Source organism: Rosa chinensis, chromosome 1 (genome assembly GCF_002994745.2).
Source record: "Rosa chinensis cultivar Old Blush chromosome 1, RchiOBHm-V2, whole genome shotgun sequence".
Lineage (NCBI taxonomy): Eukaryota > Viridiplantae > Streptophyta > Magnoliopsida > Rosales > Rosaceae > Rosa > Rosa chinensis.
In genome coordinates, this window is record NC_037088.1 from 44,153,249 (window position 1) to 44,172,735 (window position 19,487).

General features: G+C 38.7%; 2 protein-coding genes across 3 annotated transcripts; both read left to right on the forward strand.

Moving 5' to 3' along the window:
• The first annotated feature begins 1,143 nt into the window (after positions 1-1,143).
• Positions 1,144-4,191, forward strand: LOC112181724 (cytochrome P450 704C1). Of its 2 annotated transcripts, XR_005804907.1 has the most exons (6): positions 1,144-1,782; positions 2,223-2,507; positions 2,621-2,956; positions 3,075-3,275; positions 3,365-3,625; positions 3,981-4,191. XR_005804907.1 is itself a non-coding variant. In XM_024320112.2 (5 exons), the coding sequence occupies exons 1-5, from the start codon at positions 1,261-1,263 to the stop codon at positions 3,560-3,562; spliced, it is 1,542 nt and encodes a 513-aa protein (XP_024175880.1). In that variant the 5' UTR covers positions 1,144-1,260; the 3' UTR covers positions 3,563-3,759. The 2 variants fall into 2 exon arrangements, 1 of the variants encoding a protein (XP_024175880.1); XM_024320112.2 differs by lacking the exon at positions 3,981-4,191 and having other exon boundaries at positions 3,365-3,759.
• An 11,226-nt stretch (positions 4,192-15,417) lies between these two features.
• On the forward strand, positions 15,418-17,100 carry LOC121051046. The gene is made up of 2 exons (XM_040512884.1): positions 15,418-15,889; positions 15,986-17,100. Exons 1-2 carry the CDS (start codon positions 15,520-15,522, stop codon positions 16,987-16,989), a joined length of 1,374 nt encoding a protein of 457 aa, XP_040368818.1. The 5' UTR covers positions 15,418-15,519; the 3' UTR covers positions 16,990-17,100.
• The last annotated feature ends 2,387 nt before the right edge of the window (positions 17,101-19,487 follow it).

Here is a 19,487-nt window from a genome sequence, read left to right on the forward strand (position 1 = left end):
AGTTTCATCGATTTATTTAATAAAGTTTCAAGCTAAAAGAGTCCAAATTTTTCAGATCCATTGTAGCTAATTTCATCAGATTTTGGACCTAAATTTAACTTTTAGACCCAAAATTGGGTCCACACTGCTGATGCTCTAAGCCATTCGAATCAGTTGGCAGTTGCACTTGATAACGGTGGGCGCATCACAAAAATTCTCTATTCTAAAGAGAGAGAATCTTGCGTAGGGCACCCGCATGGACACGTGGTGGGGAGGACCAATCACTGCCCCACAGGGAGAGTGTTTTGGGTATTGCACTTTAGAGAGCAGGGGCAGTTTCGAAAAAGATGGAAAATTTCATTTCTTTTGAGTAGGTGGCCCTAAATCCACGTGATGGGGAAACCCACCTAAGAATTTCTCTTCTAAAGATAGAAATTCTGTAACATCCTTGTGATTAATGCTTTGACTATTTTTCCATCACAAAAATTCTCTATTCTAAAGATAGAAATTCTGTACCATCCTTATGATTAATGCTTTGACTATTTTTCCATTTTATTTTTTGCCAGATTTACCTTTCTGTCCTAGCTTCTTATTCGGTTCCTTCACGAAGCCATGGTGGAGTATGTTGACGCTATGCTACAAAATCTGTTCATTTGGAGAAAAGACTGACCAGAGGTTTCACGTTCTCTTCATCGAAAAAAAAAAAAAATGGTTTCACGTTCTCCAAGTGGTTGATCCTTTAAATACAAGTAATATTTCTATATGTACAAAGCACATGTGATCTAGAGTCTAGACCAGTTTAGACTTTAGATATAGTGTTGTCTAAATTTAGTAATTTGTCTTCACAAAAATTCTGGTTGCAGTTCTATGGCAATCAACTTATTGAAGATTTGGTGGTATAATCAAGATATGGTTATCTTGTGTATGTGGAGCTGCTGCAGCATGTCACAAATAGTCAAGACAGCTGCAGTTTCTTTCTCTTCTGCATGTGGAGCATGGATATCTTGGTGGTATAGTCAAGAATCAAGATATGGATATCTTGGTGGTATGCTATTGTCAAGATATGACAAAAATAGCTAGTCAAGATAGCTGCAGTTTCTTTATCTTTTCTTTGTCTATATATTTCACGTAAAGGTTCAAACATAACAACACAATTCAATACAAAGAAAAATTGTAAACCATACGTTTGTGTTTTTCCATACAACTCAACTATAACAATCCAAAACTCTGTTTCACTCTCTCTATGCTAGCTTCCTCTGCCTCCCATCACCTTAAACAGATATGGGGTTCCTATACTTCATCTGCACCTTCATATTTTCAGTACTCTCTCTTTTCCTAGCCTTCTTCTCTTTCCTCACACTCAGAATCTTCAGAGGCAAATCCATCGGAGACCGAAACTATGCACCAGTGAAAGGCACAGTCTTTCACCAGCTCTACTACTACAAAAAACTCTATGACTACCAAACCCGAGTGGCCAGAGGAACCCCAACTCACCGGATTCTGGCTCCGGACCTGAGTTTCATATACACAACCGACTCAAGAAACATCGAACATGTTGTCAATACCAACTTTGCACATTATTCAAAAGGCGTGATAAGTCAGGAAATCATGTGTGATGTTTTTGGGAAAGGGATATTTAATGTTGATGGAGAAAAGTGGAAACACCAGAGGAAGCTTGCAAGCTATGAGTTCTCAACCAGGGTTCTTAGAGATTTCAGCTGTTCTGTGTTTAGAAGAAGTGCTGCAAAATTGGTGAAATTTTTTTTTGAGTTTTCGGATTCAAACGGGATTTTTGATATGCAGGTGAGAAATCTTAAACCACAAGATTCAATTTTCTGTACTAGTTTTTATTTGATAATAAAATGAACCATAGTTAGTCATAACTCTTGTAGACTTGTTCAGCGCTTGTTTGTTCAAATTGGTTTTGGTATATAGCTAATCGGTTAATCAATTTAGATTGCTGAGCTAAGCTTGTAAAGTTAGGAAGTCCAGAAGAAAAGTTAATACCATTATAACTTTCACATCCCAAAATTCTTCTGATCAAACACAATATATTTTCCTCTCTAGACAATTTCAGTATGTTGTCCCAAAAGTTTTAGCATTTCCAATTTGTCTCTGAATATAGAACATGATCGAGAAAACTGAAAAGGATAGGCACATATTGTGTGTAAACATCAATAAATAGCTTACTGTGATCCAAATACCAAATACTCACTTTTTCTTGCATATGATTCTTTTTGTAGGACTTGCTTATGAGGTGTACCATGGATTCCATATTCAAAGTTGGGTTTGGAGTAGAACTAAATTGCTTGGAAGGGTCAAGCAAAGAAGGGATAGAATTCATGAAGGCCTTTGATGAGTCGACTGCTCTAACCTCTTGGCGCTTTGTTGATCCCCTCTGGAAATTGAAAAGGTTTCTCAACATTGGTTCTGAGGCCACCCTTAAAAAGTACGTCAAAGTCATACGTGATTTTGTGCACCAACTTATCAAGAGCAAGAGGGAATTGCTAGCTGGCCAGAAACATGGTGTAAGTGAATTTTGCATTTTAGAATCTTCACAGAACTTCGCCTAGTTTACTAACCAAAAAAGAAAATCTTTGATTTTACTCATGAAATATTGAATTTTTGCTGTGTTCCGTAGGATGATAAGGAGGACATTGTCTCACGGTTTCTGTTGGAGAGTGAAAAGAATCCAGAGGAGATGAAAGATAAATATCTAAGTGATATAATTCTGAATTTTATGATTGCTGGGAAAGATACAAGTGCAAATACACTATCATGGTTCTTCTACATGCTCAGCAAGAACCCTCTAATACAGGAAAAAGCTTCACAAGAAGTTAGGGATGTTGTCGGTCTGAATCATGAAGCTAATGTCGATGAATTTGTGGCCAGTATAACTGATGCAACTCTTGAACAAATGCATTATCTTCATGCAACACTAACAGAGACCTTGAGGCTATACCCTGCAGTTCCTGTGGTATGTATACTCAAATTTCCAATAAAAAACTTGTCATGTACTAATCCTAATTGTAAATATTTAAGATGAATATTGCTGAGATGTGTCTTTATCTTCATGGCTTTTATCTTTCTGCAAGGATGGTAGACATGCAATGATAGATGACATTCTTCCTGATGGTTTTAAAGTGAAAAAAGGAGATGGAGTATACTATATGGCCTATGCCATGGGCAGGATGCCTTATATTTGGGGAAAAGATGCAGAGGATTTCCGACCTGAAAGATGGCTCAAGGATGGAATTTTCCAGGCTGAATCACCTTTCAAATTTGTCGCTTTTTATGTATGTATCGTACATTCTGTTCTTGTTTGTCACATATCTCAACATCCAAACTCTCACTAATACTGCAGTTTTACTTGTGCTATTTGCAGGCTGGTCCTCGGATCTGTCTAGGGAAGGACTTTGCCTACCGGCAGATGAAGATAGTAGCAATGGCTCTTCTTTACTTCTTCCGCTTCAAATTGGCCGATGAAGGAAAAGAAGTGAACTACAGGACCACGTTCACCCTTCACATTGATGGCAGTCTCCCCATGCTTGCAGTTCGAAGGACAATGGACTCATACAAGTAAATCGATCGCATTTGTACAGTTGAATCTCACCTGTATTCTGAGATGTAGACAATCTACAATGCGGTAATAATTAGTGTAAACACCGTACCCTCGGTCCCTCGTGTTCATATGTAAATCTGCAAGTATGTAAGTTGGTAAAGTATTACTTAGTGTCAAGCTTTGTTAAATTGTTCCTAATTAAACCCGATAGCGTCTCATTTTAGAGTGTATGAGATTATGTAGGTACAAGTTTTGTGTGTTGGCATTCCATACAAAACGGGAAAGTATCATTGAGGTTAATGGGTTTAATATCTTTTGGTTATTTAAAGATATTTTTCTGTGTGCCATATTTGATTATTAATTTCCCTAATATTTTAGGATTTGGTATCCTTAATTATATATATTTGTTATTAACACAAAGATTTGTTTTTCCTTGTAGAAGGTGGATTAGGGTAATTAGCTGTTTTTGGTTGTTTTGGTGAACACGTTAGCTAACCATGATAAGAAGGAAAAACAGACGGCAAAGGGAGATAACCGAGAGACGCAAGAATATTTGGTAGAGTCTTGCATGTTCGCTTGAGATTGAGTCCTCACAAAGAGTCAAAACACTTGATCCATGTATAAGTGTTTGTGATCATAGTTTCATATGATAATACTTTCTCGAGATCAGTAGAGAGACTATGAAGAAAGAAGAACAAGATTTGAGGATCATTCAAGTGAAGAAGTTCTAGAAGGAAGACAAACTTAGAGTTAGCTTTTGTCTAAATCTTATAGCCGAGCAAGTGCTATACAAGTTTGTACAAGAACATATCCTTTTGAATAAGATGATTATTATTTTGGGTTCTCAAGAGTAAGAGCCCTGTAGTATTTTTAATCTCATATTTGAGGTTTTCACTGCGTAACCAAAATCTGGTGTCTAGTTTGTTATTTTGGTTTCTGCTGCCCAGTAAGGATTGATCAGTGCACTGCAATCCCCATTCTCCAGAAAACAGTTTATGTCCTTGTATTTTCAGATTATCATCCATGAACATCGATCAGAAGATCATGACCGCTGATTCGATTTTATTTTCAATTGAAATATCAGGATGTGCCTCCTAATTAATAAGAAATGGGATGAGAAGATCGTGACCGCAGATACGATCTTATTTTCATTGGATTTTGGATCGTCCTTTTATCCGCTACTCGTTGTCTTTGCACAATCAAACAATATCATATATGCCGGACTATGAACGATGGATTTATTAAATTCGATAGTAAATCAAGCATCAAACCGAAAGAGGAAATTTCAATGCTAGGCTCTAAAACATCTCCATCAAGGTTATCAAGTTTAGGAGGATACACTACAACTAATTTGATACCACCCAACTGTTTTTTCGGTATAATACTTGCACAAACAGATACGGTCATTGAGTTTGGTTCGATTTTGCTCTTACGTTTTGAAAATAACATATTATAGGCCCAAAACATACGACATCGTAATCTAAAATTGTAAAATTTCATTTTTTTTTTTGGAACCCGTATTTACATCTATTGGATTGATCCAGAAATTTCTCTCTCTTCTCTTCGTCATGCAAACGACCAAACTACCTTTATAACCTGGGTTCATCTATGGTACATTAATTTATCTATACAATCATGTAGATCAATCCGATATGGTCATTAACTCGCTTCATGCATTGGTACTCTTGCTCGACTTGATCTCAACCATAAGAAGCTCATATTGCTGTAGTAGAAGTTAATATATGACAACACGTTAATCAAAGGGTTGTTGAATCATAATTCATATACATATTTGTGCCCTAAAACATGAAAATTACTTGTTCTAAAGTCCAAATTTAATGTTGACTAACCCGATTTCATTATTTCCCTAATCTTATATTTTTGCTTAACCTTTGTGTTTATTTATATATATATTTATTATGTTTTCCTTATCATGCTAGGAAATGATGGAGAAGAATGGAAATGCACTAAAAAGTCAACCTTAGAATATTTTATTACTCCGGCTAGGAGAAAGTGAGCTAGACAAGGAAGAAGGAGCGGCTGCCTGAACAAATGAACTCTAAATAGCTGAAACTCTGCAGATAAATTATAGACATCCTAAGAAACATTTCTTATGAAGAGTGCAAGAGCCAGATAGAAGTGGAAGGCCTTCAAACAATCAGTCCAATTTTCTGCAGAAGCAAAACTAGAAAACTAGACCTGTAAGGAGTCCAGTAGCATTTCCGGCCCAACCACTATTCCAAAAGCTTTGAAATTCTAGCAAGATGATCTACACTCATAAAGGAACATTTGTTATGAAGAAGTCACGAGCAAAATCTGAACTTTTGGTGGAGAAATAATTGAAGGAATAAAGGGGCAGAAACTGACCTAAAACCAGCTCAATATTCACATGTTCATGTTTCCTACCCACATGAAGAAAGCTAGATGCTTTTCTCTTTTTCCTTGGATATATTTTTCTACTCCATTCTCTTTAATAGATCATCATCACTTCCATGTTTCTGCACCTTCATGCTTTGCTTTCATTTCATCATTACCCCATCTTTTACTTATTTTACAAACCACTCCCATACTCCACTTTCATTATTTTTCTTTCTCTCATCATTTCACTCTTCTTTTTCTTCCCTATTTAAACACATTCTCCTCTCACTCTCAATAAACCAATTCCTTCATCCCATTACATCTGATTTCTCTCTTCATCTCCTTCACAAAACGTCTATCTCCACCTCCCAAAATCCAAACCCACAATACCCAATCTACTCCATCATCACCACCACAACTACCATTTTCCACCACCATAAACTTCATCACCACCACTCAAAGTTAGCTAAAGGAGCATCATATCTTCATCACCATTTCATTCATCATCACTATCAAGAAGTTCATTATCCATCCATTCCACCATCAAGGAGGATTCAAGGAGCATTGAAGGAGAAAAATGAAGGAGAAGCTACCCATTGATTTGTCAAGCTTCAACTAGTTCTTTCTTCCCTTAACTCTTTAATTTACCTTGATTTACTTTATAGATTTGATGCCAATTTGTATGATTATGAGTGAGTAGTTACTTTGTTGGGGCTAGGGTTAAAAGCCATAGCCAAACTTGTATGAATTGATGTTTTAATTGACATTTGTTGTTATTTGTGATTTCCATCTTCATCTGCTAATTCAAGAAGTGAATGCATTCATTCAAACTTAACTATTTTGAATGTGTTGTGTTTGTCATCTCATAAAAAAATGTTTAGGGAGTAGTTAACCTTGAACATTAATAGCATGATAGCATCCTCTATGTGCATGTGAGGGTAGTGAGTTAAAATCACCTAGATCTAGGATTGGTTTGCTTGCTTGATTATCTAAACTCAAATCTTTATGCATCTAGGAGCAAGGAATTGATACTTATCCGGTAATATAACTTGTTCTTGGGTAGTTAGTTTCGCACTTATCCGGTGGAAATTGATAAAATAAAAGGAGTTTAAGCCTTTGTAGTCTTATCCGGATGCAAAGAGGGTAATTGGGAAATTAGAATAGCATCACTTGTATTTGAACTTCAATACTTGTAAGGGAGGTTAGTGGTAGACAATCCAACCCCTAACTTCATCCATTATATTACTAGTTTAGTTTAGAGTAATTTAGTTTACATTTGAGCATTTAATTTAATTTGGTTCACTACTCTATCCAACAAACAATTTCACTATCACCACAATGCACATACTCACTATGAGCCTAGATTTCCTTGTGAATTTAGGTTTGTGATTGTACATTTGCATATTCTAGCTCTCCTTAGGTTAACACCCTAGATAGTGAAAGGAATCCAATCCTCGTGGGTTCGACAACCTTTCTTAAATCCCTATACTATTACTTGTACCCCTTATACTTGAGGGTGGCTATTTGGTTAACAAGGGTCATTGACCAAAAGCCCCAAAATGAACCAAAGTCATCCCACTTACCTCAGCAACAGATTTTTATTCTCACTAACCCAATTTAAAGAGAAATGACAACTTTGCCCCTCACCTAATTTAAAAACTACATGATGCCACTTTGTCCTCTCTCCTCTCTCTCCACGCTGCCAGCAACCCATCTCTCTCTCTTCCTCTCCACGCTGCCAGCAACCTGTCTCTTTCTCCTCTCTCTCTCCTCCCCGATCTCCACCTTCGGTTTATCTCTCTGCAATCGCTGCGCCGGAGATGCAGTCCAAGATTGAAGACGACGAGAAGCTCCGGTCGGAGCTCCAGCCACTCCGACTTTCTCGTCGTCGTTCTATTGATCGACTATCCGAGCCTCCGCAGCCTCCCCATCGTCGCTGTTATCTTTCCGGCACTCGTCGTTCCAACCCACGAGGATTTTTGAGTAGTTGCCCAGCGCCACCATGATCGACGTTCTCCGTGCAGCTAGGTTGGAGTTCTGGTTCATGCAGCGAGCTCAGAGGTTGCCCTATCCATCGCCGGTAGCAAGTTCGTGCTGCAAATTTCTTGCTGCTGATTGTTAAGAATTATAATACCAAATCACAAGATAGTTTTGAGGATGAAGCACACCTTTATTGAATCACAAAGGTTGGCTTTTATACAAGCCGTTTACAGGAATAGGAAAACAAACTAAACACCACGTTGAACATTATCCCTAAACGTGATTCAAGGTCTAAGACCGATTCAAATGATAACAACACTAACAACACTAACAATAAACCCCAAGAAATAGGGATTTGGTTATTAACAGAAACACAGCAAGTAAAACAGTAAAATAAGACCAACTGTATGCCTCACATATCCACCCTTAAACTACATTGCACAGAAGTGCAAGCCGTTTATTCCAATTCCAATCTCATTCCCAGTCTGTCACGAAGCTTCAGAAAGGACTCTAATTTCAGTGGCTTTGTCATGATGTCCGAGAATTGCTCTTCAGTATTGCAGTATTCTAATTCAACAACTCCATCCCTCGTTAAGTCACGTAGAAAGTGAAATCTCACATCTATGTGCTTACTTCTTCCATGTAGAATTGGATTTTTAGCAAGTTTAATAGCTGAATTATTATCACAGCAGAGTATAGTGCACTTACTTTGTGGTTGTCCCATTTTTTCAAGCACTCTCCTTAGACACACAGCTTGACAAGCACAATGAGCAGCTGATATGAATTCAGCTTTAGTTGTTGATAGAGACACCACCGACTGCTTCTTTGATGACCATGACACAACTCCAGACCAATCATGAATACACAGCCCGATGTACTCTTGCGCATGCGATCATCAACATCACTAGCATAATCTGAGTCTGCATATCCTCTCAAGTCACCTTCAACTCCTCTTCTATACACAATTCCCAGACCAACCATACCTTTTAGGTACCTAAAGACTCTCTTGACTGCTTGTAAATGAAGCTCAGTAGGCCTTTCCATGTACCTGCTGATCAAACTCATTGAAAACATGAGATCCGACCTCGTAGCCGTTAAATACATTAAACTTCCAATCATTTTCTTGTACACCGTGGCATCCACAACAGCTCCTCCTCCAATTTTAGACAATCTACACCCAGGGACAATTGGATTCTTCACTGAATTGCTATCATACATTCCAAATCGCCCTAATACCTCAAGTGCATACTTTCTTTGATTGATGAATATCCCTTGCTTCTTTTGAATGACTTCAACTCCAAGAAAGTACTTCATTTTTCCAAGATCGGACATAGCAAACTCCTTCATCATTGAGTGCTTAAATCTCACAAACATATCTTCATTATTGCCAGTAAAAATCAAGTCATCCACATAGAGACTTACCATAAGAATGTTACCTCCAACCTCAGTCTTCACAAATAGGGTGTGCTCACAGTAGCATTTCTCGAACCCTTCTTTGATAAAATGACCTTCAATTTGGCTGTACCAAGCCCGGGGAGCTTACTTGAGCCCATATAGCGCCTTCCTCAATTTATACACCATGTGTTCTTCACCTTTTCTTTTAAACCCTTTTGGCTGATCAACAAACACATCCTCAGTCAACTCCCCATGTAGAAAAGTGCTTTTTACGTCTAACTGATAAACACACCAGCCTTTTTGAGCTACTAAAGCAAGATTGACTCTGATTGTGTCCCATCTAGCCCCCGGAGCAAACACCTCTTGATAGTTAATTCCATGTTGTTGTGCGTAGCTTTTCGCAACAAGCCGAGCCTTGAACTTGTCTACTGCTCCCTTCTCATTTAGCTTTGTTCTAAACACCCACTTCACCCCAATCTTCTTGGCACCTTTTGGCAGTGTAGTTAACTCCCAAGTTTGGTTTTCTTCAATGGCCTTGATTTCCTGTTTCATTGCTTCTTTCCATTTATCAATCTTCACGGCCTCTTCGAAAGTTTCAGGGTCTTCAAAGGTAGTAAACATAACCAGATTTTGAGCTTCATTCTCCTCCTCAGATAACCCTTCACCGGACTCGTATTCTTGCATCCAAACTGGTTCACGCTTGTTCCTCCCTTGAACTGGACTAGCAGGTGCTTAAACACTTGTTTCTCCTGCTGAACTTATTGGAGTGATACTGTCTAGGCCTTCTGCAACTTCTTCTTCATCACCACTTTGGATTTCTTCACTTTCTTCCTCTTCATCTCCCCATTCCAGAATATCTTTCTTTTGTTCCTCTTCACTTCTCTTCCAATCCCAAAACTCATTTTTAGTAAACACCACATCTCTGCTTGTTATTATTTTCTTCGAATCCGGGTTGTATAACCTGTACGCCTTAGACTCTTCGCTAACTCCCAATAGGACGCACTTAATACTCTTGTCCTCCAATTTTGATCCCTTTGCATCAGGAACAAGGACGTAGGCAACGCATCCAAAAACTCGAAAGTAGTCAACAAAGGGTTTGTTGCCACTCCAAGCTTCTTCAGGTGTTACCTCCTTCACTGCTGCAGATGGACTCCGATTTAGGACATGAATAGCCCAATTTACTACTTCTGGCCAAAAGTCTTTGGGAATCTTCCTTCCTATAAGCATGCTGGGCACCAAATTCATGACTGTTCGATTCTTTCGATCCGCCACACCATTCTGCTGTGGTGTGTATGATGCCGTAAACTGTCTAGCAATCCCATTCTCACTACAAAATTGATTAAACTCAGAGGAGGTGAACTCGCTGCCTCTGTCAGACCTCAGGCATTTGATGACATTGCCACTCTCTCTTTCAACCTTTGCACGAAACTTCTTAAACACCCCAAGAGCTACGGACTTCTGCATTAAGAAATAAGTCCAAGTTTTTCGGCTATGATCATCAATGAAATTAATCAGATACCTTCTTCCACTGTGAGACTCTGGCTTTATTGGTCCACAAATATCGGTGTGAACAAGTTGAAGAGTCTATGATGCCCTCCACAAGCTTCTTTTTGGAATGACCTCTCTATGTTGCTTCCCTTTCATGCAATCAGAATATACTTTGGTCGAGGCTGCAAGCTTTAGTAAACCCACCACCATCCTCTTGTAAAGAAGAGTTCTAAGGCCCTTGAGGCTCAAATGTGCAAATCTCTCATGCCAATGCTGCATATCATCATTAGAAACAGCTTGCAAACATGTAGTAGCTCGAGGCATAATCGAAGCCAAAACAACAAACATCCTATTTGCTGTCATTCTAGATTACATGACTAAGCCAAAACAACAAACATCCTATTTGCTCTGAAATTGAGTATTAAGCAACTGTAGTTTCCAAGTCGACCCTATCATACATTAAAAATTCCATATAACAACATTTTGAGGAAATCTTATCAAAATGTTTTTTTTTTTTGACCAAAAAAAACATTTTGAGGAAAAATGATTACTTTTTCCACCTCGTTCAAAATCTTACCAGTTACCACCCCCATCATTTTAATGAGCTCATTATGGCAACTAGCCACAAGACCAGCAATTTCAAAAATGGTTTTTGTCAATTTACCCCATTTCTAAGGGGTTTTTTTTCCCACTTACCCCATTAAGTTTTTTTAATTATTCCTAACCCAAAACACTCTAAGGAAGTCTTCCCTAATACCTCGTTAAGTTTTTTTTTTTTTTTTTTAAATTTATTTTTGAGACTATTTTACCCTCACTCCTTTGTTACTTAAAGAGAGAGAGAGAGAGAGAGAGAGAGAGAGAGAGACTTAACCGGAGCCCAGTCACCGGCTGCCGGATTCCGGTCACCAGTTGATGGATTCTGGCTAAATTTCTTTGGAATCCTGTCACTAGATTCCGGCCAACTTTTGCCGGGAATCCGATCACCGGTTGCCGCCCACCGGATTTTTCTGAAAATTTCGCCGTAGGTCCCCATAGAGGTCGTCGAAGATTTCATAAGTCGCCGGAAAGGTTTATTGCCCCCAATTACCCCCCCCCCCCCCCAATAGACGTCTATTGCCTCCTAATAGAGGGGCAATAAACCTCTATTTCCCTCCAGTAGAACTTTCAATCTCCGGAATAGAAACTAATATTCCTAAAATTAAACAAATAAAACTTTGATAAAAAAAAATGAAGAGATTATATCAATTCAAAACGTTTATTGTCCCCCAATAGATATTCAAAACTTTTTTTTCTTTCCTTCTGCCCCATTACTTATAAAAAAAAAATCTGATTTGGGCACGCAAAAAATGCTCTGGGCACCCAAGTCACAGAATAACATCAGCCAATAGAGGCTGATACCCACATAAGTATTAAGCTGGCAAACAAAGCTAGAGAAATTTTTGTGCTTGAAATTCCGAGGCAAGACAAGGCTCACAAACTCCACAGGGTCCCAAACCACAAAGCTTCTTCCAGTAGAACCCCACGATATGATCAAATCCAGCGACGTGTCATCCACCAAATCAAACGTCTTAGACAGAAACGATGGCACGAGAGTCCCCTGCAGACACTGAAGTGGCTGCTGCACTTCCACATAGTTTCCACATCCACCTCCTCGAGTTGAATTGTACGACTACGGTACCGAAGCTTGATGTCGATTTCTTCAGACTTAAAGTTCGTCGTCACCGGCATACATTTTTCTTGGTACGGCGACTCCCTGACCATCGTTACGAAGCTCGAGAAAGCTAGACAGAGAGAGAGAGGAGAAGCTGCCGGCGACGGGGTCGCGTTGCAGAGAGAGAGAGAGGACAGTGGCAATAGTAGTAATTCTTTAATTGAGTTGAGGGTAAAATGGTTATTTTGTGTTAAATTGTGTAAGTAGGAACAAAAATATGTTACTGGGGTAAGTGAGATAATTTTTGCTCATTTTGAGGCTTTGGGTCAAGGACCCTTTCAAAAAATCACAACACTTACACGCAATGTCTCAGGGAGTGAACAAAAGCCAACCATTATCAATAAGATTCCATCAAGGATGAAGGCAAGTGAAGGGCTAGTTCGACTACAGCCCAACCCAAAATTCTTCTAGTTTTTGTATGGTATAAGTATGCTACTTAATCAAGGTTCTGACTTTGGTTCAGTTGGCAAAGTGAAAATCTCTTTAACTCTTTCTAAAATTCTGACTTGGGTTTGAGTCCCCTAGTTGTTTTCTTTGTTATTAACTCATATCTTTCTTCCTTTTTTGCATCATTTTCTTTCTTTAGTTCTTGTTCTTCTTCGTTTTTGTCTCTTTTTCTCTTTTTCCCCTTCTTTTATTACAGTTTTTCTATTAGTACTATTCATACCTTCAAAATTGCTATTTGGACCTCTCTACTTAATGGACCTTCAACTTAGTTTTACAAATAACCAATTTGCTATCTATACCTCCCTAATTTTCCCACAATGCCCATTGTCCAATAAAATCAATGAAAACCTTTTTTTTTTTTTTGAAGGTTCTATTCATACCTCCAAAATCAGTAGTTTGACATTTTTCAATTTTTGAAGATTTCACAATCTGCAGTTCGTACTCTCTCTCTCTCTCTCGATCGATAGAGTTCTGTGATGATTAATTATAGTGGAAGCCATCATTAATCAGATTTACTTGTTTTCTTCTTCTTATGATATATGATCACCATAAATCTGGAATTGGTAAAGAGACCAACAGAAAACTAAACGAAATTAATAGGGTACAAGGGGCCTAATTCTAATATTCAAATCAGTTTGATAGGAATTTGAGTATTGATCTTTGCTTCTGAAATGTCATCACTAGTATAAGTTTATAAATCACAAGACTTGATGCATTCTAATTGCAATTATGGATGGATCTTATAAAGCAAATTAGTAAAAAGTAAAGTAAAACACAAAGTTTTGGTGTCTTTTTGTGTGGTAAGATATTTGGAAAATCACTCAACCCAAAGAAGAAATCCAAGGCTAGAAATGCATAACTGCACCATTAGTCCTCGCATTCCAATCCAAAAATTGGTCCACAGTCTTTAAACAAAAAGGATTGAATCTGAATATTGTACTCACTTTGTTTTTCTACTAGATTGTAGTAAAGGATTCGGAGGATTGGAATCATTACTTTCTTTCATAGAGTTTGATCTATATTTTAGGGCTTACGTTGGAGGAGAAAGTTTTCTCCAAGTTGAAATTGTTTGTGGAGGTACAAAGAGACACTATTTTTTTCTCCCTTTTTTATGTTCTTATTGATAATTTGACATCTCTCTCTTCCTCGAGAGAAACCCTAAAAACACAAAACCCGGTTTTCATCCGTGAGAATTCGACCTCGTCCGGCGGCGCCCGACGGGTGCTGGCCTCCGGCCTCGCAAACGTCTTAGGGTCTGCTGCCGAACGGGTATTCGATCCAATATGGTTCGCTGGTTTCCTTGGATGGTGGGGTCGTTGTATTTGCAGAAAGCCTCGGCTTGGGTTTTTCAATCTCATCTTGACCGGTGACGTGGTTGTGCTGTGCAAGGTCGATGGTAAGGATTTTGCTTCGATGGTGGTCCGGCATGCTTCAGGTAGGCGTGTGTTGCGATGGGTTTGGGTCGAAGTGGCAGGTGGTCGCAGAGGAGTAGATCAAGGCAGCACGGGTCGGGAGGAGCTGAGCGGGTCAGGCGGAGCCGCTGGGCTTGTGTGTACAACATGTCGTCTGGGGTGGATGGGCTGAGACCAGGCTAGCTTGATGGGCTCTTGTGGTGGACCACTCTTTAGATGCTCTTGGGCTGCCTATTTTGGGCTAGGGTTTTTGCCATAGGCCTTTACTATATTTTAGCTTGTCTTTTACAATAAATTCCTTGTATTTAGGAACCTAAGCACTGATGTGCACCCATTGTCTCTCTAGTGTCTCTGGAGTATTACCGAAGGAGGATATCTGCCGGCTCTACGTATTTGAATGTATAATGAGTAAGACTATATGTACGTACCACTTGTGGGTACTACCACTAACCTCTTGTCTGTCTATATCCTTAAATGACAGCGGAAGAGTATGTAACGGCCTATTCTGGCTTGTGATGAATATATTTCTATAACTAAAAAAAATTGATAATTTGACATGAGTTGACAAAGTCAACTATAACTTGGAAAAAGAAAGATGTCCAAATAATAATTTTGGAGGTATGAATAGAATCTCCCCATTAGTATCTCTTAAAAATTTATTCTTTTAAATGGAAATCTTGTATAGATCGTCTAGGTTTTGACTGAGCTATGTGAACGCGCTCCACGCGCCTACCTTTCTTTCCTTATCCGATTGGCTTTGCTACTGACCGTTAACTCTTCTCCGATCTCTTATCGCCGGTTCTCCTTCGATTTACTCCGCCTTGGTGACGGCGTCACCACCAGTTTTCACCTTCTCCGCCCTCCCACCGGGGAGTGGTGGAGAAGATTTTGTTTCTCCAAGCCTAAATAAGCGATTCCGATCTGATGATATAATTTGCGACAAGTTGCAGGCGGTGAAGGTTACTGAATCTGAGGTGGCTTCTCCTCTCCCTGTAAGTTCTGATAGCTATGTTTCACGATTGATGAACCCTCTTAGCCAATATGGCAGCGCTGCATATGAAGACTTTGAGATGACTGCGGATGACTACCATATCACTCCAGGTACCATTGCTCCAAACATTAGCTTTTCACAGCGTGTGAATGATAAGCTGAATTTAGAATGGAGGTGTGCTATTATAATCAAACTTATGGGGAAACCCAATGCTACTAATGCCTATAGCTACATGTATAATGCTCTGAAGAGAAAATGGAATCCCCATGGTCCCTGGCATTTAATTGATCTTCCTAATGATTTTTACATTGTAAAATTCAATTTGCAAGAGGATATGAATGTGGCTTTGTTTGGTGGTCCTTGGATTCTTGCTGGGCAGACGCTGGTAGTGCAACAATGGAGACCTGACTTCAATCCTAATACTGAGAAAATTAATAAACTGGCTGTGTGGGTTAGAGTTTTGGGACTTCCTGTTAGACACTTCAAGCAATTTACACTTTCTGGTATTAGCAAAATTCTTGGTGATATGGTGAAGATTGATAAAATGACTTTATCACAATCCAGAGGTAAATTTGCGAGGTTTTGCATTGAAATTGATTTAGAGAAGCCCTTACTTCCATTTGTTGAAGTTGAAGGAATTGCATATGGTGTTGTCTATGAAGGTATATCCCTTATCTGCTTTAATTGTGGCTGCTATGGGCATGCCAAGGCTAGCTGCCCTCATTTTGTTCCTAACCCAACTGATGATACTACCAATCCTGAGGAGAATGTTGGAACTGTAAACTCTGATTCAGCAAATAGTATTCCTGCTGCTACTACTTCCAAACCTGATAAGAGTCATAATACTATTACTAGAACTACTATTTCTAGCCTAGTTTCTGATATGGATACAGGGGTTGAATCTCAAGTGAAAGCTAAAGTTGCAGGTCATGGCCCATGGATGTTGATGTCTTACAAGAACAAAAAGGTCAATTCCAATAAAGTTCCTCCTAATCGAATGCCTACTCAATCTGGGTCTAGATATGCTCTTCTTGAGACTTATACTGAAGGGGATAATGGTGCTTTGAGAGAAGAACAGCCTACTGCAGTTGAAACCTTAGTAGCAGATGATAGAACTCCTGAGCCTGTTGTGGTTAGCAAATGGAAACAAGTCCAACAAAAGATGAAAAAGGCTTCTACTGATTCTGGGAATCATGTGATTCCTCCCAAGACCATCCCCCAGAACAAGAACACTACTGCCCAGAAAAAACCTTTGAAAGACATTACTAATGGTAAGGCACCTGTTAAACAAATTTTGCCAAGGTTCAATATAGGGAGTGGCTCTAGTCATGCTTCGAGCAAAGGGACCATCACATATCAAGTTAGAAAGACCAAAATTTCAAATCACCACAGCAATACAGGTAAATCTAATTCCAATGCTTCTAGTTCGTCAGTACAAGATACTCATCCTCAGGTTAATATTGCTGCATCTTTTGGGCATTGTCCTCCTGAGAATAATTTTATCACTGCTTCTTGTACTGCTATGGACTCATCTGGAGAAGGTACTTCTAGCAATGGTCAGGTTTGTTCTGCCCTTGCTAATGAGCATGCTCAAACTGATATTTCAGAGACTCTTGTTGAAAACACTATCGTATCCTCCATTGTGGAGGATATGGTTGATCAATGATTTGGGTTTCCACCCTCACTCTCCCTACTACGCTCAATGCATAAAATTCTTTTTTGGAATTCTAGAGGTGCTGGAAGTGAGAAGTTTAGGTCTGATATTATTGACTTGTTAAACTACATTCTATTGACATTTTAGCTCTTTGTGAGCCTCGTGTTCAGTTTTCTAAAGCTAAGGATACTTTGTTATCTCTTGGCTTTACTGATTATAAAATTGTTGAAGCTAATGGTTTTTCTGGTGGCATTTGGTTATTTTGGAGTTCTAATCAGGTGAAACTTGACATTGTTGATATGAATTGTCAGTCAATCACAGCTAAAATCTCTCAATCAAATGGTACTGCTTGGATGCTTACTGCTCTTTATGCTAGCCCTACCAATTCAGTAAGAAGTAATCTGTGGAAGTATTTGGAACGTCTAGCCTTCACTCATCATCTTCCTTGGATTTTCATGGGAGACTTTAATGAGCTCTATTCTTATGTTGACAAGAACTTTGGTACTATATCTGGTAGAATTGGAGGTCTGAAGCATTGGGTTGATAGCAACTTTCTTATTGATATGGGGTTTCTTGGCTCTTGCTACACCTGGTCAAACAACAGAATTAAAGAGAGATTAGATAGAGCTTTCTGTACTTGCGATTGGAGAACTCATTTTCCTGAGGCTTTCATCAGACATCTTCCTAAAATGAAATCAGATCACTGTCCCATTCTGCTACAATTACATTCTAATAATTATGTTAATAGAAGGGTCACTCCTTTCAGATTTCAAGCGATGTGGTTAACTCACTGTGACTTTTCTACCTTTGTTGCTGACTCTTGGCAATCCTACAGTGGAGACTTTGTTAAAAAAACCACTGACCTCTCCCATGATTTGCAGCAGTGGAATATCAATATATTCGGCAACATTTTTAAACGGAAAAAGCATCTTCTTGCCCGCATTGGTGGCATTCAGAAAGCTACTGACAGGTATAGTAATCCTTTTCTCATCAATCTTGAGAGTGAACTTATTAGAGAGTATGAAACTTTAAGGGATCAAGAAAACTTGTTTTGGAAACAAAAGTCTAGAGATAAGTGGTTGCAAGGAGGGGATAGAAATACCAAGTTTTTTCATTTAACTACGCTTGTGAGAAGAAGGAAAAATAAAATTGAGGGGCTCTATGATAATGATGGTCATTGGCAGACTGAAATTGGAGTTATGAAGAATATTGCTGTCGATTTCTTTCAAAATCTTTTTTCTGAGTCTACTTTCTCTGATACAAGATACCTAATTCCATGGCTTTTTCCTCACATTGATGATGTTGATATGAGTAATTTGTGCCTTCCTGTTGACATGAATGAAGTTAAGAAAGCCATGTTCTCTATTGGTGGCCTGAAAGCTCCGGGCTATGATGGATTTCCAGCATTATTTTATCAAAAATTTTGGAGTGTTTATTCAGCTGATGTTTTTTCTACTGTGCAAAATGCCTTCAATTCTGGCATTATCCCTGCTGGCTTGAATGATACTATTATTTCCTTAATTCCTAAAGTTACTGGTCCTCAAAATATGGTTCAGTTCAGGCCTATCAGTCTATGCACAACAATTTACAAGGTTATTTCTAAGATCATTGTTGCAAGAATAAGACCTTTGATGCAGAAGCTTATCAGTCCCAATCAAGTCAGCTATGTTTCAGGAAGACATATATCAGATAATATCATGATTGCTCAGGAAATCCTTTACAAATTCAGAAAATCTACTGGCCATAAGGGTTTCTTTGCTTGGAAGGTAGATCTTTCTAAAGCCTATGATAGACTTAGCTGGAAATTTATTGAATCTGTTTTATATGAAACTCTTCTTCCTGAACCTTTAAGCAAGTTGATTATGAGCTGCATTTCATCCACTAGTTTTCAGATATGCTTCAATGGTGAGCTCACTGACTCTTTTCATGCTCAGAGAGGTATCAGACAAGGTGATCCTCTATCACCATACATTTTTGTTTTGTGTATGGAAAAGCTATCCCACTTAATTCAGTCGACTGTTAATGTTGGGGCTTGGAAAGCTGTGAGAGCTTCACAATCTGGACCTCAAATTTCCCATTTATTCTTTGCGGATGATCTCATGCTTTTCTCTGAAGCTACTGTTGAACGGGCCTGCATACTCAAGAATTGCCTTGATATTTTCTGCTCGTTATCTGGTCAAGCAGTGAGTTATGAAAAATCTCTTATTTTTTGTTCTCCTAATACTAATAATGACATTGCTACTGATATCAGTTCCATTTGTGGGTCTCCTCTCACTTCTGATTTGGGAAAATACCTAGGTATGCCACTCATTCACTCAAGAGTCAATAAATTTACATATGCCAGTATTCTTGATAAGGTTCAAAGTTGACTTTCGGCTTGGAAATGCAAAAATTTGAGCTTAGCTGGTCGATTAACTCTAATTCAGTCTGTGACTGCTGCCATTCCTAATTATGCCATGCAAACTGCTAGATTACCTATGTCAATATGTGTTGATTTGGACAAAATAAAT